Source organism: Mesoplodon mirus, assembly GCF_964341445.2.
Source record: "Mesoplodon mirus genome assembly, chromosome: 1".
Taxonomy (NCBI): Eukaryota; Metazoa; Chordata; class Mammalia; order Artiodactyla; family Ziphiidae; genus Mesoplodon; species Mesoplodon mirus.
Genome location: NC_138976.1, coordinates 13,902,458 through 13,921,843, shown reverse-complemented (window position 1 = coordinate 13,921,843; position 19,386 = coordinate 13,902,458). Strand labels below are relative to the sequence as shown.

The following is a 19,386-nucleotide window of genomic DNA, read 5'->3' as shown; positions in this document are numbered from 1 at the left end:
GACTGAAGAAAAATGTACAGGATGACGCACAAAATGGGGGGGACTTGGCTTTTTGCTATAGAACAGCTAGGTTTACATTAAAGAATTACTGAGTACTAGGTATGGTGCAAGGAATTCAGGACCTAAGTGTGAATAAGACAGGCAGGATCCCTGTCCTTCTGGAGCTTACAGGTTGGTGGGGAAACAAGGTTATCATACTTACTTGTATTGATATGATAAGTGTTACACACGTATTGGGAAACCTACAGCAGAGAAACTCAACCCGTTTAGGGAGTCCAGGAAGGCTGCTCATAAGTGTCTCAAGAGCATAGACTATGATTCTCAGGGGCTAATGCAGTGGGTAAAGGGCAGAAAGGAAGAAGGGAGCAGCTGCACAAGAGGCTGGGAACTACATCAACATGATTTCTGCACAGAGCTCCAAAATACAGTGAAGCAGAGGGAGAAGCTCAGATCTGAAGGCTATGTTCAAATGACCAGTTTTTTACAAACTAAGGCTGCTGTAAAATTATTGTCAACCAAGCTCCAATTTGATGTAATCTGTATAGTCACTCCAAATGATTTCCAGTCCTAATTCTACAAATAAAGTAGACTGAATTTACAAGTGTAGCACTTACTCAATTTGGAGGTATGGAATCCGATCAAAACAGAGGGGGCTGACTGTTCAATAGGATATAAATGAAATAGGGGAAAAGAAGAACTGCCTCTCCTAGCATAAGGGTATAAAGGACATAAGAGTTAAAAAATGGGCCAAGGAAAAGCAAAATTAGGGGGCAAATTCCAAAAAAGAATAACTTGAATAAAGGGATTAACTGTAGTGACTGAGAAAGAAATTGGGGGAAAGACAGGTTAAATTAAAAAACAAAAACAAAAAAGGGATCACATTCTTGGCTCCTGGCTTTAAGGAATGAGGGTAGAGTAGCTGTTGAAACCCTTGAAGAAAGGCAACCCACCCGCCCCCGTGTGCCCCCGGAAGTGCTGGGTCCTGGCTCCGGAACTCCATTCCCAGCAGGCCACAGTGTTGTCAAAGGAGCCTGTCACAAGCTTCTGCTCATCAAACTTCACCGCTGCACAAGTGTGGGTCTGGATGCCATAAACACACTGCCCTGTGCTCACATCCCATAGTTTTGCAGACAAGTCATCTGACCCTTCAAGAGAAAAACAGGGAGGTTAGTAAGAAAACAAACACTAAAGAAGGAAAATCAATTCCCCAAACCATGGTATTCTTAAAGGAGAACCTTAACAGTCACCTCCTCTAGCACTCTCACTTAATAGCTGGGAAAACCAAAGCATGGGGACAGTAACACAACTTGCGCTGGGTCACCAGAACACTGTTAACAGCCCTGGTCCTGTTCCCTTAACTTTCCAGGCTATAGTGTGGTATTAGACTAAAGCACCCCTTGGTGCTTCCACTTGTAAATTTTCCCAAATCTTTGGCTATCATGAGCTCTCTGATTTAAGCTTAAAATGGTGGGTACCACCTATGACTGGATGTGTACACTTGCATGCCTGTCCATTACCCAACAATTCTGAACAAATAGAGAATGGTGAATAGTAAAGTTGTCTGCTGGAACATGTTCTACTCCAAGGCAAATCATAGATAAGCCTCCAATCACTGGTTAACTTCTGCAAAGGCTAACTGCTAGCTTCTTGAGCCATCTTGAACTATGTGAAGGAACTTCAAAGAAAACTAGACATAAATTATTCTCAGATGTTCACAACAACCCAACAAAGAGCTTGTAAAGCCTCTTAAGATTCTGCAGGGAAGAGGGTAGGTCTTACTTCTGCCTCTGATGAAAATATTATACTGATTATGGTGACAGTTCAGGACTTTGTCTTAATCACATTTAAAATCCTAACGATGAACTCATGTCTCACAATTTACCTGTATAAAAGTAAGAATAAGAACTGACAAAGAGGGAATTCCCTGGCGGTCCAGTGGTTAGGACTCTGCGCTTCCACTGCAGGAGGAACAGGTTCGATCCCCCATCAGGGAACTAAGATACCGCATGCTGCACAGAGCAGCCAAAAAAAAAAAAAGAACTGACAAAGAAAAAACCATTCTGAAGCTACAAAAATGTAGTCCCTGTAATAAGGACATGGTATCTTGGAAAAGCACCAACTGATCAGTTTTCTAAAAGCTTAAATGACTAAATAAAGTTAGCCACAATGCCACCTTTAAGGGTCGATCAAGAGCCACTGTTTCAGACAATGGAAAAATAGCTATCAGTTACGAAAGAGGCAGAGTATGAGTTTCAACTGTGGCAAACCCTATGAGAGCATACTGAAATGAAGACTATACTTGTCGTTATTTTACTATTTAAGGATTCAGTTTCCTCTCTACAAAATGAAAGGCGAGAGTTGGCTGGTGGTTCTCAATGGGCATATGAGGCATCAGAATCATCTGCGGAGCTTTATCAAAACACACGTGCAGGGCCCTATCTTCAGAGATTCTAACTTAGAACATCTGAGGTAGGATCTAATTACTGTAAAAGCTTGCCAGGTGATTCTAATGTATTAGCAATGCATTGAGAACCAATGATCTAGAACAATACCGTCCAATAGAAATATAAGGCAAGACACATACACAATTTAAAATTTTCTAATATCTACTTTAAAAAGTACAAAAAAAAGGGGACTTCCCTGGTGGTGCAGTGGTTAAGAATCCGCCTGCCAATGCAGGGGACATGGGTTCGAGCTCTGGTCCGGGAAGACCCCACATGCCGCAGAGTAGCTAAGCCTGTGCATCACAACTACTGAGCCTGCGCTCTATGAGCCCGCAAGCCACAACTACTGAGCCCACGTGCCACAACTACTGAAGCCTGCCTGCCTGCCTAGAGCCTGTGCTCCGCAACAAGAGAAACCACCGAATGAGAAGCCCACACACCGCAATGAAGAGTAGCCCCTGCTCGCCACAACTAGAGAAAGCCCACGTGCAGCAATGAAGACCCAACGCAGCCAAAAATAAATAAATTTATTTTAAAAAGTACAAAACAGGGAAAATAATTTAATATTTTTAACTCAGTATGCCAAAAATATTATCATCTAACATGTAATCAATATAGAAATTAATGAAGTAGTTTACATTCTAAGTCTTCAAAATCCAGTGAGTACTTCCTATTTCACATCTCAGTTTGAACTAGCCGTATCTCAAGCGCTCAAAAGCCATACGTGTTGAGTGGCTACCACACTGGACAGCACAGGTCTAGATAATCTTTAAGGTCCTCTCAGCTTTTTGGTCCAGTCAGCATTTTGTGACTATATTTCTAGGAAGCAAGGCAGGAAAAGAAATCATTTCAGATCCTATCTGAGCTTGGTTCTGATTTATTGCCAGTGTTCAGCCAGGGTCTCATTCATTCATTCATTCAACCCATATTTAGAGAACTTGTGTGTCAAGCAGGGCTCTTGCTCTTATGGTGCTTAGTCTTCCTAGGAAGACAAAAAGGCTAAACAAACAATAATAATTCAGTACAGTAAGTGGTGGGCAGTACAAAAGCCCATAGCAAATACAAGGTGGGGGATAAAAGGAGAAAGCGCCCCAGGTGAAGCTCCGCTGAGTTTACAATCATGCTCCTCAACATCGAGGTGTTCCACGAACACGCCTCAGGAGATGGAGCGACTGGCTCCATAGCTATATCCTCTGCTCTGCTGTTAAGCCGGGCTGTGCTGTAGGATTGCTGGAAGGAATTTCATGGCTTAAAAAAAACCCCAAACTTTCAGGTATTAACTAGCTGAAATCTAAAGGATGAATAAAGTAATCAGCATCCTCTCCCCAACCGAAAAAAGCAGTATATGCCAGAGCTCAGCCAAAATTTCTGTAAAAGACTAGACAGTAAATATACTAGGCTTTTTGAGCCCTAGAGTCTCTGTGGTAATTACTCCACTCTGCTGGATCCAGCCCCTGCAGTTCGTGGTTTACCAATCGCTGGAATATAACTATTAAAGCACCTACTGAATATCCCTATATATTACACAAATATATGTGAATAGGCATTGGGGTCGATTCATAAAGAACTACTTGAATCCATTCTAAAAACTACCTAGGAATTAGTTACAATGCTTGTCAAAATGCATTGCCTAAAACTTGGACACGGATAACAGTTCGGTATGACTGGGAAATAGTGGCAAGGTCAGGCTGGAGAACTCGTCGGGAGGATGTTTAACTATGACCTTATCTGCATTTCTGAAAGATCACTATGGCTGCATCAGAGAAAATGGTTTGAAGGGGAGCAAAACTGGAAGCAGGAAGGCCAGTTATAAACTAGGAGGGAGGATAAAGAAAATGTGGCCTATACATACAAAGGATTATTATTCAGCCTTAAGAAGGAAGGAAATTCTGACATACGTGACAACATGGAGGAACCATGGAGACATTATGCTAAGTGAAATTCAGTCAGTCACAAAAGAACAAGCACTGTAAGATTCTACCTGTGAGGTACCTAGAGTAGTCAAATTCAGAGACAGAAAGTAGAATGGTGGTTGCCAGGGGCTGCGGAGGAGGGAATAGGGTGTCAGTGATTAATGAGTACAGTTTCAGTTTGGGAAGATGCTAAAAGTTCTGGAGATAGATGGTGGTGATGTCTGCACAACAATGCACTTAAAATGATAAATCATATATACTTTACCACAATCTGATAAAAAAAGGGAAGGAGATTATCTAAATTAATTATTTAAACTAGTTTATATGGGAAAACATGAGGCCATTCAGTTTTACACCCTAATAAACATCAGAAAACAATCAGGTTGGGTAAAGAGGTTGTAAATGATACAGTGTAGAGGAAAGTGAAAGGGGACTAAATGTAGACTGTTTTTCATTATATAAAAGGGGGAAAAAGCCCTCTCAACTCGGAAAACAGGGTGAAAACAATCTTTGATGTAAAAATTACAGAGATGGGTAATGTAACAAAGGTAAGCAGAAAAATGAGCCATAACCCAAACAGAGTAAGCTATCTTATCAAGTTAAGTTTAAATATTTAACTGGTAGAATCAGATCTCAGCTCTCAAACCACCCCTCTGAGTTATTTGACTCTGTTAACCAACTGAATAAACATTTACCAGTGCCTCTTCAAGTCAGGCAACTTTCATTCTCCTTCTTGAAACTCTCTTCATTACCCTTGTTTCTTTACCTCTCCCCTTTCTGTGAGTACACACTCAAAGGATCCCCACTATGCTCTATCTTCTGCTCTCTCCATCTCCTTTTAAAATTTCACTTACAGCCATAGCTGTGATGTGACTAACTCCTAAATCATTCTCTCTAGCCCTGAGCACTCTCCAAAGCTCTCACCCAGCATTTCCAGATACTGTGGGAATCTCCACTTAGACATCCAACTGGATTCAGTTCATCCCAAATTGAATTCCGTGTATCCTCTTGAATTTATCCCTTCATTTTCTATTCTTTTACTACTACTACTATCTTCCCAGTTACACACGCAGCTGGAAGCCTTCAGCCATTTTTGAAATTTCCCTATTCCTTACCACATATCCGATTCACTGCCAAATCCTGTCCATTCTATTTCAATAGCTGCTCTTCTCTGCAACGGCTACTTTTAAAAATCTCTACCCTTACTATCCTATATCTAGACCTATTTAAGCTCATCTAAACGGCAAGACCAGTAATTTAAATTGCAAGCGCAAGATGTGCCTATGTCAAAGGGTATCAACAGAATTAGTATCATCTCCTAGGGGGAACACTTCAGAAATTTCTAGGGTGGCTTCACTGTCACAATGAGAGGACATTACTGGCATCTACTGGGCAGAGTCCGGGAATGCTGGACATCCTGCAATGTTTGCAGAGCACAAAAAGAATCTGTATTCTGTATGACATTCCATAAGGTTCTGCCAGATATTTGTAAGTGAAAATCTTAGTTATCTGACTGAACCTAAAACCTGTTTTACAGAGTATTAGCAGTTTAACTGTATACCTAATTTTCTATGAGTGTAACTACCAGATAAACTGAGGAACGGCATACTTTCCTGGGAACTCTGCTAAGAGTCTTTCACCATTTGAAAAGATGGCGTCACAGATGGTGTCTGTGACACAAACACAACATTTTGCATTCACAGTTGTCATGTTCACAGTAACAGTACACATAGGTGTAAACATCTGATTACTTTACCACCTTCTAAGCTATGCTTGAGCACGTGTTCAATATGTATTACTTTAAATCACAGTCCTCTTATTTCTCCTCTGGATCAAAGTTTCAGTATTATATTGATTTTTAAAATGTGTACTTATAGATAAGTTACTTCCATGATTTTTACTTCATGATGGGAGAATACTGTAAAATATGTCATCATAGAGGACCTGGGTCTGACAGAAACAAGAAACTCTAGTTTATCTGAAATGGAAAGCTCTGAACTCGGCCCTTTTTCTACTCAAAAATCTTTCATAGTTTATAGAAAACTGTCCAAATACATGTTCCTGGCATTCCAGGCTTGTGAAAACACAGCCCAAGCCTATTTCTTCAGATTGTACTCTAGGAGTCTCTCCCTAATTATATTCTAAGATTTCAGCCAATATGGGTTTTCTTTATTTTCATCCTCCATGCTTCATGCTTGGCCCTTTCGAATGCCGATATTCCTATTGGAAAGCGCTGTGTATCTCAACTCTCCAAAAATCTATACATTCTTCAAGACCCAACATAAACACTGCTCTACTTTCCCAAGTGGAAGAAATTATTCCTTCTTCTGAACAACTGTATAATTTTATTCCCTCATACAATTCAACAGTATCACTTTTTTGGTTGGTCTCTCTTTTAATTAAGATATAATTGACATATAACATTATATTAATTCCAGGTGTGTAATGTAATGATTTGATATCCATATATACTGTGAAATGTTCATCACAGTAAGCCTAGTTAAATATATCATTTGATCGTACCTCTTTTATAGCTCTCGTTTTTCCCATTCGACTGTAAGCCAGCTATTAACAAATATTTCTCACTAGTAACAGTCCCAGGAATGCTGCTTTAAACTAATGCTTTGGATCATTTTCAATTAACAAAGCATAATTTTCCATATGCAAACCTGGTGAATTTAATCATACTAAAAATAACATAGCATATAGACGCACCTGGAGAATAATCTTAAAATGCAGGGTTGGGTCCACAGTTATCTGCAGATATTAACTGTCCAGGTAGTTAAGGAATTCAGTGAATGTATTCCATTTACTTCTGTGCCAAGTAACAGGTTTTACGGCATTTTAAATGCGAAGTTTAACAAGAAATTTAAAAAAAAAAAAGCTGCAATTGGTTCTGAAAATGAGTCAACTGCCAGTATTGACCCAAGTGTGAATAAATGCCAAGCTCAAAGGCAATATGGCACCTTAATCTTTAAAAAAAAATTACCTACCGGTGAGCACGACGCAAAAAGGATATTGAAAAGCCATCACCACAGCTGGGAAAGTACATCAAAGTATAAAAGAACAGATGATGTTGTTCCAGTAATCAGGTTTTTTATAGGACAGGGAAAATAATGTAAGCACGGAGTAATTTCAGGACGGCAAACAAACAAAACCATGAAATGCCTTAAATTTAATGTTTATTTTATAAAACTGACAAAGTGTCTAGCAGTTCAGAGAATGTCACCACGTGAGAAAATGTACATCCTCAATGAATAAAGAAATGCCATTTTAAAACAATATTGAGAAATCATACTTCTCTTAATTATTAAAAATATTAAAACTGGGTCTGGTAGGACTCTGAGGGAGAAGCAGGTTACTTTAGACTTTGCTGTGGGCATAGCATCAATCCAATATACCTGGAAAGGACACTTAAGAGGAGCTAGAAAATCATTCATACGTCTGGATCTGGTGATTCTACTCTGAGGTTTCTGCCCCAAGTAAGTAATTCAAGGGGAAAAAAATAATGCAAACAAAAATATTCATAAAAATAGAAACAACCTGAATATGCATAATATGGAAATGGCTAAATAATTATGATATACTTACACAAAGGAACAGTATATACTATTAAAAATGACAACTATATGATTTAGGTAATACTCAAGTATTTATTAGAAATCATCCTGGATGATTTCTAATCATCCAGAACATGGAGTATCCCTATACTATATATATTATATACGATGGAAATGAATAGGCATTGCTATCATTAAGAACTGCCTAGAGCATTCTAAACTTTGCTTGAGAATTATTTACAAAACCTATCAAAATGTATTGCCTAAAACATAGGCACTAATTATAATCACATGTAGAAACACATGCCCATTATAATTGGAAGATACACATATTTCTAATTTTAATGATTACATTTGTTATAAAAAGTTACCTAACTACTTGCTTAGTTTTAAAATACCCAACTGTCTTCATTCCCATGCCCAAACTCTTCTAATTCTTCTCACCACAGGATCTTAGAGCAAGAGAGAAATATCTCCTTTTCCATATTTTACAGACAAGGGAACAAACACAGAGAGGTTACATAATTCTTCCAAAATGACCTATTTGCTAGGACTACACAACAACTTTTCTACTGTTTTTTCCCCTAAAATCATAACTAATAGAAAAAAAAAAACCCAACATGGAGGACTGTACATGGAAGAAAAGCACAGAAACAAGTAGAGCTTTCTGACACACATCACATTTAAAAAAATGTCTGGAGCTTTCTTCTCATAAAATTTTATAAAAATAATTGTCTTCTCAGAGTGAAAAAGGATAAAGAGGAGAAAAACCAGTCAGGGATGGAGGGATAATGCCCTTATAGGTATCTTTTATAATTAACAATTGCCATTCTCAAGCCCGAGGAGTATTTTGTTCTATTTGTAAGATTACACTCTATGAAATGCAAAAAAAAGTTCCAGGCTCTCTTACCTGTACAGAGGAGTCCATCTTTGTAGTAAAGTGCATACACTCTGGCACTGTGTCCAATTAATGATGAGGTCTCAAAGGCTTCATGGCCCTCCAGTTGCTTCATTCTCAAAATAGCCTTCAAATAAACCTTCTTCCAGTGCAAAGCGTCCTGAACAGAATCATCTATCTGCCAGCCCAAATTTTTACAGGCAGTCTGCCACACCTCTGTACAGGCACTTATCACCTTATTCCACTGTTTAGAGACGAGGCAGCATGTGAGTAAAGTCTGAGGATCGAGCCATTTTAACAAATAAAAACTGAGCTCCAGGGGAAGGAGTTTGAGGAAGTCCCGCTTGAGGAGAGTCTCCAGGTTATTGGAGAGATGCCTGAGCTGGACTGCCCCACTCAGACTAATCAGGTGATCCAGAGTTTCATTTTTCTGCAAGTCCGTCAGAGAAAGAAATGTAACAGAAATGTTATCAAGCCATGTCTCAAAGTCCTTTCTCTCCATAAGGTTATGGAAAAATTTACCTGTGGCACATCAAAATATTGTATTAGTTCTGCTCAAAGTGACCATTCAAGCAAGACTGCTAACAAATGAAGTATTAAAAATTAGTGTAAAAAACTTGGCATTACAACATTATGCTTAGTTACAACTTTACAGTTAATACACTGTATTTATCTGAAAAATTTCCATGCACACAAAAGAAAATACATTTGTGAAATCATACTTTAACAAATCATGACCTCCAAAACATAACTCAATGAAATTTATGCTGGTGTGTGCGTGATTTGCTCCTTTTAGAGTCTAGCACATGCTACATGCATCTTCACAGTAAAAGATTTACAGAGTATTCATTCCTTATGAAACAGTGTATTCTATACAATGGAACCCCCATCAAAACCATCATAATACCATTTGCTTAATACACTCTATTTCGGCACTAAAATCACAAAAATAAGCACAAGGATGTGACAACCAGAAAGCAAGTCTCCGGAGCAGTAATTTGAGACATTGGTCATCATGCTAGGTACAACATGACCTGTTACTAGAATCACAGAACTGACTACTGGCTTTTACAACAGATATTCAGGCAAAAAGGTTTGGGGAAGAAAAATAAGCAGATGCAGTAAGTTATACGGCTCATGTATTCTGGTTCTTCCACTTCCTTTATGGCACTGCCTGTTATAACGTGAATTACCAAAGGCCTTATCTGGCCTTACATAGTCTGTTTTTATAAGCCTCATATGAGCTGGTGACAATGCTTAACCTCATGTACCCCCAGGGAGCCATGAGGGTCCTGGAAGCCTGCACAAATAAGACAAATTAGTAACCCTCATGCTTAAAAAACACCCAAAGAAAGGGACCATCATCTTCACTTTGCAGATGAGGAAGCTGCAGGTCAGAGAAGGTGATTTGCCTATAGCCAACAGAGCAGACTGAAAGCCAGTGCTCTCAAGATCAGTACTCTCCTAAACACACCAAGTGTCTCTCTCTGAAGCCAGCTACCACCAGGAGAACTGCAACCTTGCGATAAAATCTGGGAGCACCGAGCCTGATTATATACCACCTTCCCTTTTAGGGCTAAATACAACAAAAAAAATTGACAAGTATCCAGCAAAACATACTATGTCAAGGTGTCAACACACTCTTAACAACGGGGACTAAACTAACAGGAAGAGAACAAAAAATAAAGCAAATCACGTGAATACCATCTTTCCCAATATAGGCCATGTTGGTAGACATTAGTGCTGGGTGATGGGTACATGGAGGTTTTTTATTCTATTTTCATATGTTGAAACATTTCAATGATTAAAAAAAAAGAATAAAAACTTTCCTTCTAATCTGATCACTCAGTTTCCCATCAGATTATCATACTAATTTAAAAACTTTATGTCCAAATTAAGGGCTTCCCTGGTGGCACAGTGGTTAAGAATCTGCCTGCCAATGCAGGGGACAAGGGTTCAAGCCCTGGTCCGGGAAGATCCCACATGCCACGGAGCAACTAAGCCTGTGCGCCACAGCTACTGAAGCCCGTGTGCCTAGAGCCCATGCTCTGCAACAAGAGAAGCCACCGCAATGAGAAGCCCTCGCACCACAATGAAGAGAAGTCCCCGCTCGCTGCAACTAGAGAAAACCTGCGCGAAGCAACGAAGACCCAATGCAGCCAAAAATAAATAAATAAAATAAATAAAATTTATTTTAAAAAAAAACTTTATGTCCAAATTAAGGTAGAAGAGGAAAATAAACTCCTTTCCATATATGTCACCTAGATCAAGGTTTACACAAATATCCAGATCTCATCGTCCACCTTTGTTCATGTTAAGGTATGTAAAAATCATTTTCATTAATTTCCCAATATCAAATTTGGTGGGAATGTTATCAGACAAAAAGCAGTCAAAGCAAATAAACCTCTTCCAATCACATCATCTGTTGTCTAATATTTTTGAACAGTGAATGGACTTTAACCCTCAGGGTTTGGGCTAGGTAGGATTTATTAATTTAAGGATTTACTTGGCTGCCAAAAAACGATGATTTCACCAAACGTTTTATCAACTTAACACAAGATAACAAGCCTCCTGGGACTTCCCTGGCGGTCCAGTGGTTAGGACTCTACGCTTTCACTGCCAAGGGCCTGGGTTCGATCCCTGGTCGGGGAACTAAGATCCCACGAGCCACTCGGCGCAGCCAAAAAACAAAACAAAACAAACAAACAAACAAAAAACCAAAATAACAAGCCTCCTCCTTTTTCTGTACCCTAACAACCTTTTATCTATAATATTTCTGGAAAGGTTTTACTTTAAAAAAATCATTCACAGCAAGACCAAAAAAAAAAGTTTCTGTGGACATTCACAAAATGCCACAATAGCTAATTAGTTAATACTGCCCAAGTAAAAACATAACCAAAACGTCTGCCCAAGCATCATTTTTTACAGTGAAGCAGCAGGGGGGCTTCCTCTATCTCACCTGCACCGCCACACACACACAGTATGCCACAGGTCCATCACAGAAACGCTGACATTTATGTAAGACGAACTGTTATTTAAATGGACACACGCAAATTTATAATACCCGTGAAAACAATATCATTACCAAATAACTAAGAGACATCATACAGCATGCCAAATCAACGTACCCGTGGCACCACAGAAATTATGGGACGAGTTTTCCAACGAGCACCTTTAAAAACCCAGCCATTTCTGATATGTATATACTCTCCTAACTCCTAATAAGAATTTTTCTTCCCACTCTTACATTAGAAATTGCCCTTTAAGCTACTGAACCCTTTACGGGAGGCTCTTTTCCAGTTCTTCATCTTTCACTGTCATGAAAAAGGCATCTTTATAAAGCAGGCCCCGTTAACTTTGCAGAATGCACTACTTTAAAAAAATCAGCTTTTGTTTCTCTAAAAAATTGAACTGACTCTGCAGAGAACTTTCTTAAGGTCACAGCTCTAAACTGAACTCTAAGAGAGCCTCTAGGAATATCATGTACTGGCAGCAAAGGTCCCATGGGGAAAACTTCAGGAAGTGGGATTTCAATTCAACTGAAGGAGGAGATCTTAAAACACCAGAGCTTTCCAATAATGGAACAGCTGCCTCCAGAGTGGTGAGCTTCCCATTACTGGGAATGGTCAAGGACAGCTGGATACAGAGGCAGAATGAGGTAAATGAAAATGCTTTGGAGCAGTCAAACCTTTTACTGACTCAGCCACTTCCTCTGTGATCATGGACATGTTCACCTAACTTCTAAGCTTCCGTTTTGTCATCTGTAAAATGGAAGCTAGCTCACCTTGAGGGCTGTGAGAATCAGGACCAGAGTAGGGACATGCCTAGCACAGAGCCCTTGTAAGTTTTATTACTATGAATACCTGGCAGGAAAGCTCCACTAACATCCCTTTCAACCCTATGACATCACCACTGTTTATCGTAAGATGGCTTAAAATATACGGACCAAAAAACTCAAGTGCTCAAACTTACTGGGAATTTAATTTTATAATTAAGGGCAGTTACTGAGGCTATGATTTCCCACTAGGTGCATTTTCTCTCCACCCTCTCCACACTCCATGGTGTCTCATCCTTTTTTTCCCCCTCACTTAAGACTAAACATTAAACTTGCCCTTCTGCCCTCAACAGTAACAATCACAAACCTCTGAAACAGGTGGATGATGAAAAGATTCCTAAACTGGGAGATGGGAGACCTGGGTTTGGTCTCTGGTTCTGCCATTAACTCCCTATGTTCCCTTAGGCAACTCTCATCTTTGTACTGCTTTGACAGACTAAAGTACTACTCATAGATATTACCTCACTTGATTTTCACAACCTTGTGGAAGGTATCAGAACTGCCCTTAACTAATAAATGAGGAAATTTATGGCCCCAAAGGTGGAGTGACTGTCCCAGGGTCCCACAGGAAGGAGCAGGTGCAACACCTTTCCCAGCCCCCACCCTCCAAAACCAAAACCAAACCAAACCCATACTCCCAGGTCTTATTAAAGATACAACATTCTCGATTAAACGTGATGAATGCATTTTCCTCTCCTCCCTCAGGACCCGGCCTAATCAAGAGAGAAAACAAGACACTTGTTGCCCTTGGCTTCATCTTCCCTCTCTTTTCTTATTAAGTATAGCCAGCAGTTTAAGAGTACAGAGGCTCTGAACTTATCTAAATGAACTTACATACTTATATTCTGAATATTCAAGGAGCTAGGAACACTGGTTGCTTCCAGAGAATGCTGGAGGGCTGAGGAATAGGGGTGAGGGTCCCTTTATGAATTTTAAACCGTGTGAATATCCGTTCTACGTAAATCCGCCTTCAGTTTTAAGATGAACTTTTAAAAGCTTTGAAAGAATACAAATAGTGTTTCTAAAATAAGGGCTCTGCAACCCCACTTGTTGCTGGGTGACCCTGGGCAAATCGCTTCACCGATCTCAAGCCCAGTTTCCTCACTTATAAAAGGTAACCACGAACAGATAACCCTACAAGGGTTTTTACGAGGAATAAACAGGATAATGCACTTAAAACGTTTAGCACAGTACCCGCACACTGTAAGCCTACAAGAAATGCCGATTACCATCATTATTCAGCATTAACCTTGTTATCTTTATTGCAAGCAGCACTCCACATACACACCTGTTTCCATGGCATACCCACAATTATGGCGCAGTCCCTCACATTAGTACAGCGCTTTGTACTTCATAAACCACCTCTCCACACTTCATCATCTTTCAAACTCATGGCAGCCCTGGGACATCACTGTTAACTCATTTCGCAGCTAAGGAAACTGAGGCACTAGGAGGCAGTCACTCCGAGACTCAATTCTCCCATCTCTAAAATCAACTCCAGATCCCTTCAACCCGTTCGTCGCTCCCGGGTCCCCTGCTCCCAGAGCCGTGTTCCGCGCGGCACTGACCTGAGCGAGCGCCCCGGGGCCCGGGACCTCGCGCCGGGCTCACACCGACTAGGCGCGCTCGGGCCGCCAGAGCCTCGCAGCGGCCGGGTCCGCTCCGCAGCCATGGCGCCTGCAGGGAGAGAAAGACAAACAGCCCGAGGCGCGGCGGGTCAGCAGTGGCGCGGGCGGCAGGCAACCCCTCCCCGACCCGGCCCCGCCTCATATACAGACCTGGACCTGCGGCCGCCGCTCGGGGTCCGCAGCCTCACAGGGGAGCGGCTTCCGGTGCTGCTTGCGTCATCTCCGCGCGCCCCTCCACCCACGGCGCCCAGCGGACGCGGCTGCACTTCCGGCCCCGCCTTAAAGGGGAAGTGGGAGAGCTGAGGAGCGTAGAGGGAGGCGGAACATGCGTAAGTCCTCTTAGACCTGTGGCACACGGACCAAAGTTTACTTCCAGGCTGTACACACGAATTTGTCCCGCAGGTTTATGTCTGTCATCCAATCTGATCTTGCACCGACCGTGCGGCACTTTTTTCTTATTATGCTTACTTTACGGAGGAGAGAGGGAGAATTTAAGAGACGTGTCCAAAGTCAAACAACGCATAGACATAACATTTATATAGACAATAAGACACCCGTATGTCCAGTTAGTGGTAGAGCACATCTAGGGTACTTGAAACATGGGAAATAAAAAGTTGATTCTTTGTGGTGGAAACTAAGTATGGAGTCCAGAAAGTCAGGTCTCAAGAGAGCAGATTTGATTTGGTTTGATTTGATTTGGAAGCCTCTGTGAACTTCGAAGCCAGGGAGTGACTGATGACAACATTACAAGAAAATTTAGGAAGACATGGGTACACAGATTGGATAACCTTTTTGAAAGAAAAGGCAGTGCTAAGGTAATAAGAAAACCAGGCACCCCTATCTATTTGCAGCAAATGGTCTCAACCCCAGGATGGTAGGAGTTTGATGAATGAAACTGAAAATTCCAGATGGAACTGCCCCAGAGACAACATTGTTTCAACCTCTCATGGACAAAGAAACCAAATTGTCTAAGTTTAAGCCCAGAGGCTATCCAGGAGCAAAATTTTTTTTCTTTTTTTTTCAGGAGCAAAATTTATGGCTTATTAAAAAATGAAAAGAAAATTGCAAAATAGAATTTGTATTTAATTAAATTCAACACCTGTGTAATCATTCAATTTAGTATATGTAAAAATTCCCTATCATTTGAATTTTTTTTAGGATATATATTCCCACTCTGTAAAAATCTCCAAGATTGCACAATGATTGTTGAGAAAAACATAGCCAACTTTAAAATGTAATGAATTATTCCTAGCCAAATAACTACAAAAACTGCTATAAATGGCACGTAGGAAGATCAACACACAAAAAGAAAAACATGAAATATGGCCTGGCATAGGAACAGAATGATCGGTACAACTGCTTATGTGACAGGAACATAAAAATATGCTGGATGCTTTTTCTTTCCCTCCTTCCTTCCTTCCTTCCTTCCTTCCTTCCTTCCTTCCTTCCTTCCTTCCTTCCTTCTTCTTTCTTTCATAAACTTGCTGCTCAAATGGTATTTGGAGTAATTCCTACACTTTCACGCAATAGGAAAATTGCAAACATCAAATGCTTAGTTTCTCTGATTCAGGCTAAAATGGACTACACGTTGTTTTCCATTTTGAGATAAAGTTGCCTGGGAAAGGTAGATGGATGACATGTAATTTATTTAGGAATGTTCTTCCATGGCCTATACTAGGAATACAAAATCCTTCTTGACAAGACATACGCCAAACCACACCATAAGTTTCTTTGGGTAGAAAAAAAATGCACCCACTAGGGATGACAAGTATCCCTTGATATTTAACACATTTGTTGCATGTGCAGGTACCAGGGAGCAGAAACTACTCCAACTGTTTAGTTTCTTGAGATGCACTCCTTCTGTGATGATGCTATGGAGAGATGATATGGGTGAAGTAACTGTTCTTTCAATTCCCACACATATTTCACCAGGCACTTCACCAGGGTCATTTTCAAGAGGTAAATAAGGTTGGAAGCATTTGAAGAGGTTTGCTTTCTAGTCTTTGTTCTGGATTCACTTTAGCTGTAACATGATCAGCACTTGCTGTCCTATGGAGCCAGCAGGTATTCTGGGACAAAAGCTCAGGTTGATTGACAAGAAACCTTATCCTTAAAGTCTCAGGCACAAGGTACTGTACCTCAATTGCTGTTAGACTGAGTGATCCTGAGATACATTTGGGCATACTTTGGCATCTGGACTCAATAATTTCCAAAGCCCTGAAATCGTTCACAGACAACATGCAGGCAAGTTTCTTATAATCTTTGAAGCATTTTATATCTATTAAAATAAGCTTTTAGTAGGCTGAAGTTTCTTCTGTGTGTAAATCATCAGAATTGAGAAAATGGAAAGGAGTTCAGATTATAATTGTGAGAGTTTGTTTTGCTTTGTTGGTTTTTCCTATTCAACAGACACGGGAAAGTAAAAGATGGAACTCAGGATTCTCTAGTGGTTAAGAGTGAGCTTTGAAATCTGACAGATTTGAGTTCAAATCATGGCCCTACCTCACCCTCTTATTCACTGAGAGATCTTGGGCAAATTCCTATACTGCCTGTATACTCAGCTGAAGTTTGAAGATAACATATCTGAAAGGGATATTACCAGGGCTGAATGAGTTCAGGCATGTAGAGTGCTTAGCACAGTGCCTTGCCCCCAGCAAGTGCTCAGGAAGAGGTAAGTGTCATTAGGGGAGTCTTTGTTGATTGAAGCTCCAATGAATAGAGATTTAATTCCTCCAATGTCCCCTGGCTCTGTATATTGCAATACTACATTGTATATGCTCTTCCAGATGGAAAGTTTCCATCTCCTTTGATAGGTGAAGTAAGCTTGGCACAGGTATGTCCTAGATCTCTGAAGAGGTTCTATACAGATAGCAGGAATCTGGCCATGTTGATAGATGCGTCAGATGGATTAGGGGACATTGTCAAAGCAATGTCAGAATTTATTGTTAAATTGAAAAGTCATGCTAGAAGAATGTAAATGTTTGATAGTAGCTATTGTTCAGTGGCCAACAAAAGCTACCACTCCATTGAAAAACAGCTCTTGACCTTTGTAGTTAGAGAAGAAACTGATCCAAGTGCTTCAATTCCAGAAAGAATATCATATATTTTCCTGTAGGCTTTTAGCACGATGGCACTTGTTACTTTATATCCATGTGTCTATGTCTGATTTCTCTTTGCTTCCCCAGTGTCTAACACAGTGCCTCGTATATAGTAAGTAGGCTTTCCTCCAAGCAAGAAAACAACCAACATTTTATTCATGATGCCTGCTGTCCAGGGGGCCATGATATAGTGGGAGAGACAGATAACAGAACTAAATAATGAACACCTAAAACAGTGTAGCGCTAAGTGTTGTGAGAGGTACCTATAGTGTTCAGTGGGGACAAAAACAGAAATGGAGATGGAGCTTGAATGTGTGTTCTTTTATTTAGGTGACATTCTGCAGACTTCGGACTCACCAGTGGTGTTTCATTCTGTTTAATGTTATTCTATTTCATGCCTTGCTTTTTGGGGCTGATTTTGTGGAAGAATATTTTCTGCATGCTTTGCCTTATGTAGATATGAAAGTTCTTGAAATTAAGGATAAGGCAAGAAAATTGAACATGGAGCCCCTAAGAAGTAATCTTTCCAAATACTATATCCTGAGCCAGTCGGAGGTGTGTAAAGGGAAGAACATATTTTTGCTCTCTCTTATCTTCAGTAGCCCAGGAAATGGAACAAGGCGGGACCTCATCAGGAAAACCTGGGGTAACGTGACCAGTGTCCGAGGGCATCCCATTCTCACACTGTTTGCTTTGGGAATGCCTGTTTTGGTGACTGCCCAGCAAGAGATAGACAAAGAGTCCCAAAAGAATAATGATATAATTGAAGGAATCTTCTCGGACAGTGCTGAGAATCAAACTCTGAAGATTATCACCATGACACAGTGGGCTGTGACTTTCTGCCCTAACGCCCAGTTCATTCTCAAGGTTGATGAAGAGATGTTTGTCAATCTACCAAGCTTGGTAGACTACCTCCTCAATCTGAAAGAACACCTTGAAGATATCTATGTAGGAAGAGTTATCCATCAGGATACACCCAACAGAGACCCTAATAGCCAAGAATTTGTCCCTTTCAGCGAGTACCCAGAAAAGTACTACCCAGATTACTGCAGTGGTGAGGCCTTTGTTATGTCCCAAGATGTGGCTCGGATGATGTACGTAGTTTTCAAAGAAGTCCCCATTATGGTGCCGGCTGATGTGTTTGTAGGAATTTGTGCTAAATCCATTGGCCTAATACCCATACACAGTTCAAGGTTTTCTGGGAAAAGCCACATCAGATACAACAGATGTTGCTATAAGTTCATTTTCACATCCTCAGAAACTACAGATGCTGAAATGCCCCTGGCATGGAAGGAAATTAACAGTGGGAAAGAATGTACGCTGTTTGAAACCTACTATGGGCTCATTTCCTGCAAACTTCTGACATACCTTGACAGCTTTAAACTTTTTCACATGGGTACCATAAAAAATAATGTCATGTATTATGGTGATTAGGATTTCTTTGTTTTTCTTAAAAGTGTGTTCTTTAAAAATTACCTCCTACCTTGTTACAGAAAGTGTCCCTCCTTCCTTGTGTTTTGTTGTTTTTTTTTTTTTCTTTTTTGCGGTACGCGGGCCTCTCAGCGGCCATGGCTCACAGGCCCAGCCGCTCCGCAGCATGTTGGATCTTCCCAGACCGGGGCACGAACCCGTGTCCCCTGCATCGGCAGGCGGACTCTCAACCACTGCGCCACCAGGGAAGCCCCTTCCTTGTGTTTTATGTAGTTTCTCTGAATCTTTAATTGTACTCAGCAAGTTGCAGTGTTCTTAGTGCTCTGATGTACTACATTGAATTGAGATCTCATTTTAAGAAATTTAAGTTGGTGTAGCATGACTCTTTTCAAAATAATACCTTTTGTCTAGAAAAGAGAGAACATTAAATTTAATTATAACCAAGAGTCTTGTTTCTCTTTACAATTAATGGATTTCTAAAAATCACATTCTATGGAACTGTCATGACTCAGTGATAGCAGCTGTGACTGATTTTTGAGAATTCTCAGAATTAAAGGAGAACACTAAATAAGGAATTTA

General features: G+C 40.4%; 2 protein-coding genes across 3 annotated transcripts in view; one reads left to right on the top strand and one right to left on the bottom strand.

The window, feature by feature from the left end:
* FBXW2 (F-box and WD repeat domain containing 2) overlaps nucleotides 1–14,490 on the bottom strand; it is a 31,933-nt gene extending 17,443 nt beyond the window's left edge. Inside the window, exons 1-4 of one of the 2 annotated variants that reach the window (XM_082640824.1) lie at nucleotides 14,429–14,490; nucleotides 14,219–14,327; nucleotides 8,828–9,337; nucleotides 951–1,145 (exon numbers count right to left, since the gene is read on the bottom strand). In XM_082640824.1, the coding sequence (XP_082496950.1) occupies nucleotides 951–1,145; nucleotides 8,828–9,317 (685 nt within the window). In that variant the 5' untranslated portion in view covers nucleotides 9,318–9,337; nucleotides 14,219–14,327; nucleotides 14,429–14,490. Of the gene's footprint in view, nucleotides 1–950; nucleotides 1,146–8,827; nucleotides 9,338–14,218; nucleotides 14,328–14,428 lie in introns of those variants that run through there. The other variant, XR_014295740.1, reaches the window with a different exon arrangement.
* Nucleotides 14,491–14,587: 97 nt separating this feature from the next.
* B3GALT9 (beta-1,3-galactosyltransferase 9) lies at nucleotides 14,588–19,134 on the top strand. The gene is made up of 2 exons (XM_082640713.1): nucleotides 14,588–14,607; nucleotides 17,707–19,134. Exon 2 carries the CDS (start codon nucleotides 17,836–17,838, stop codon nucleotides 18,808–18,810), a length of 975 nt encoding a protein of 324 aa, XP_082496839.1. The 5' UTR covers nucleotides 14,588–14,607; nucleotides 17,707–17,835; the 3' UTR covers nucleotides 18,811–19,134.
* Nucleotides 19,135–19,386: the final 252 nt, after the last annotated feature.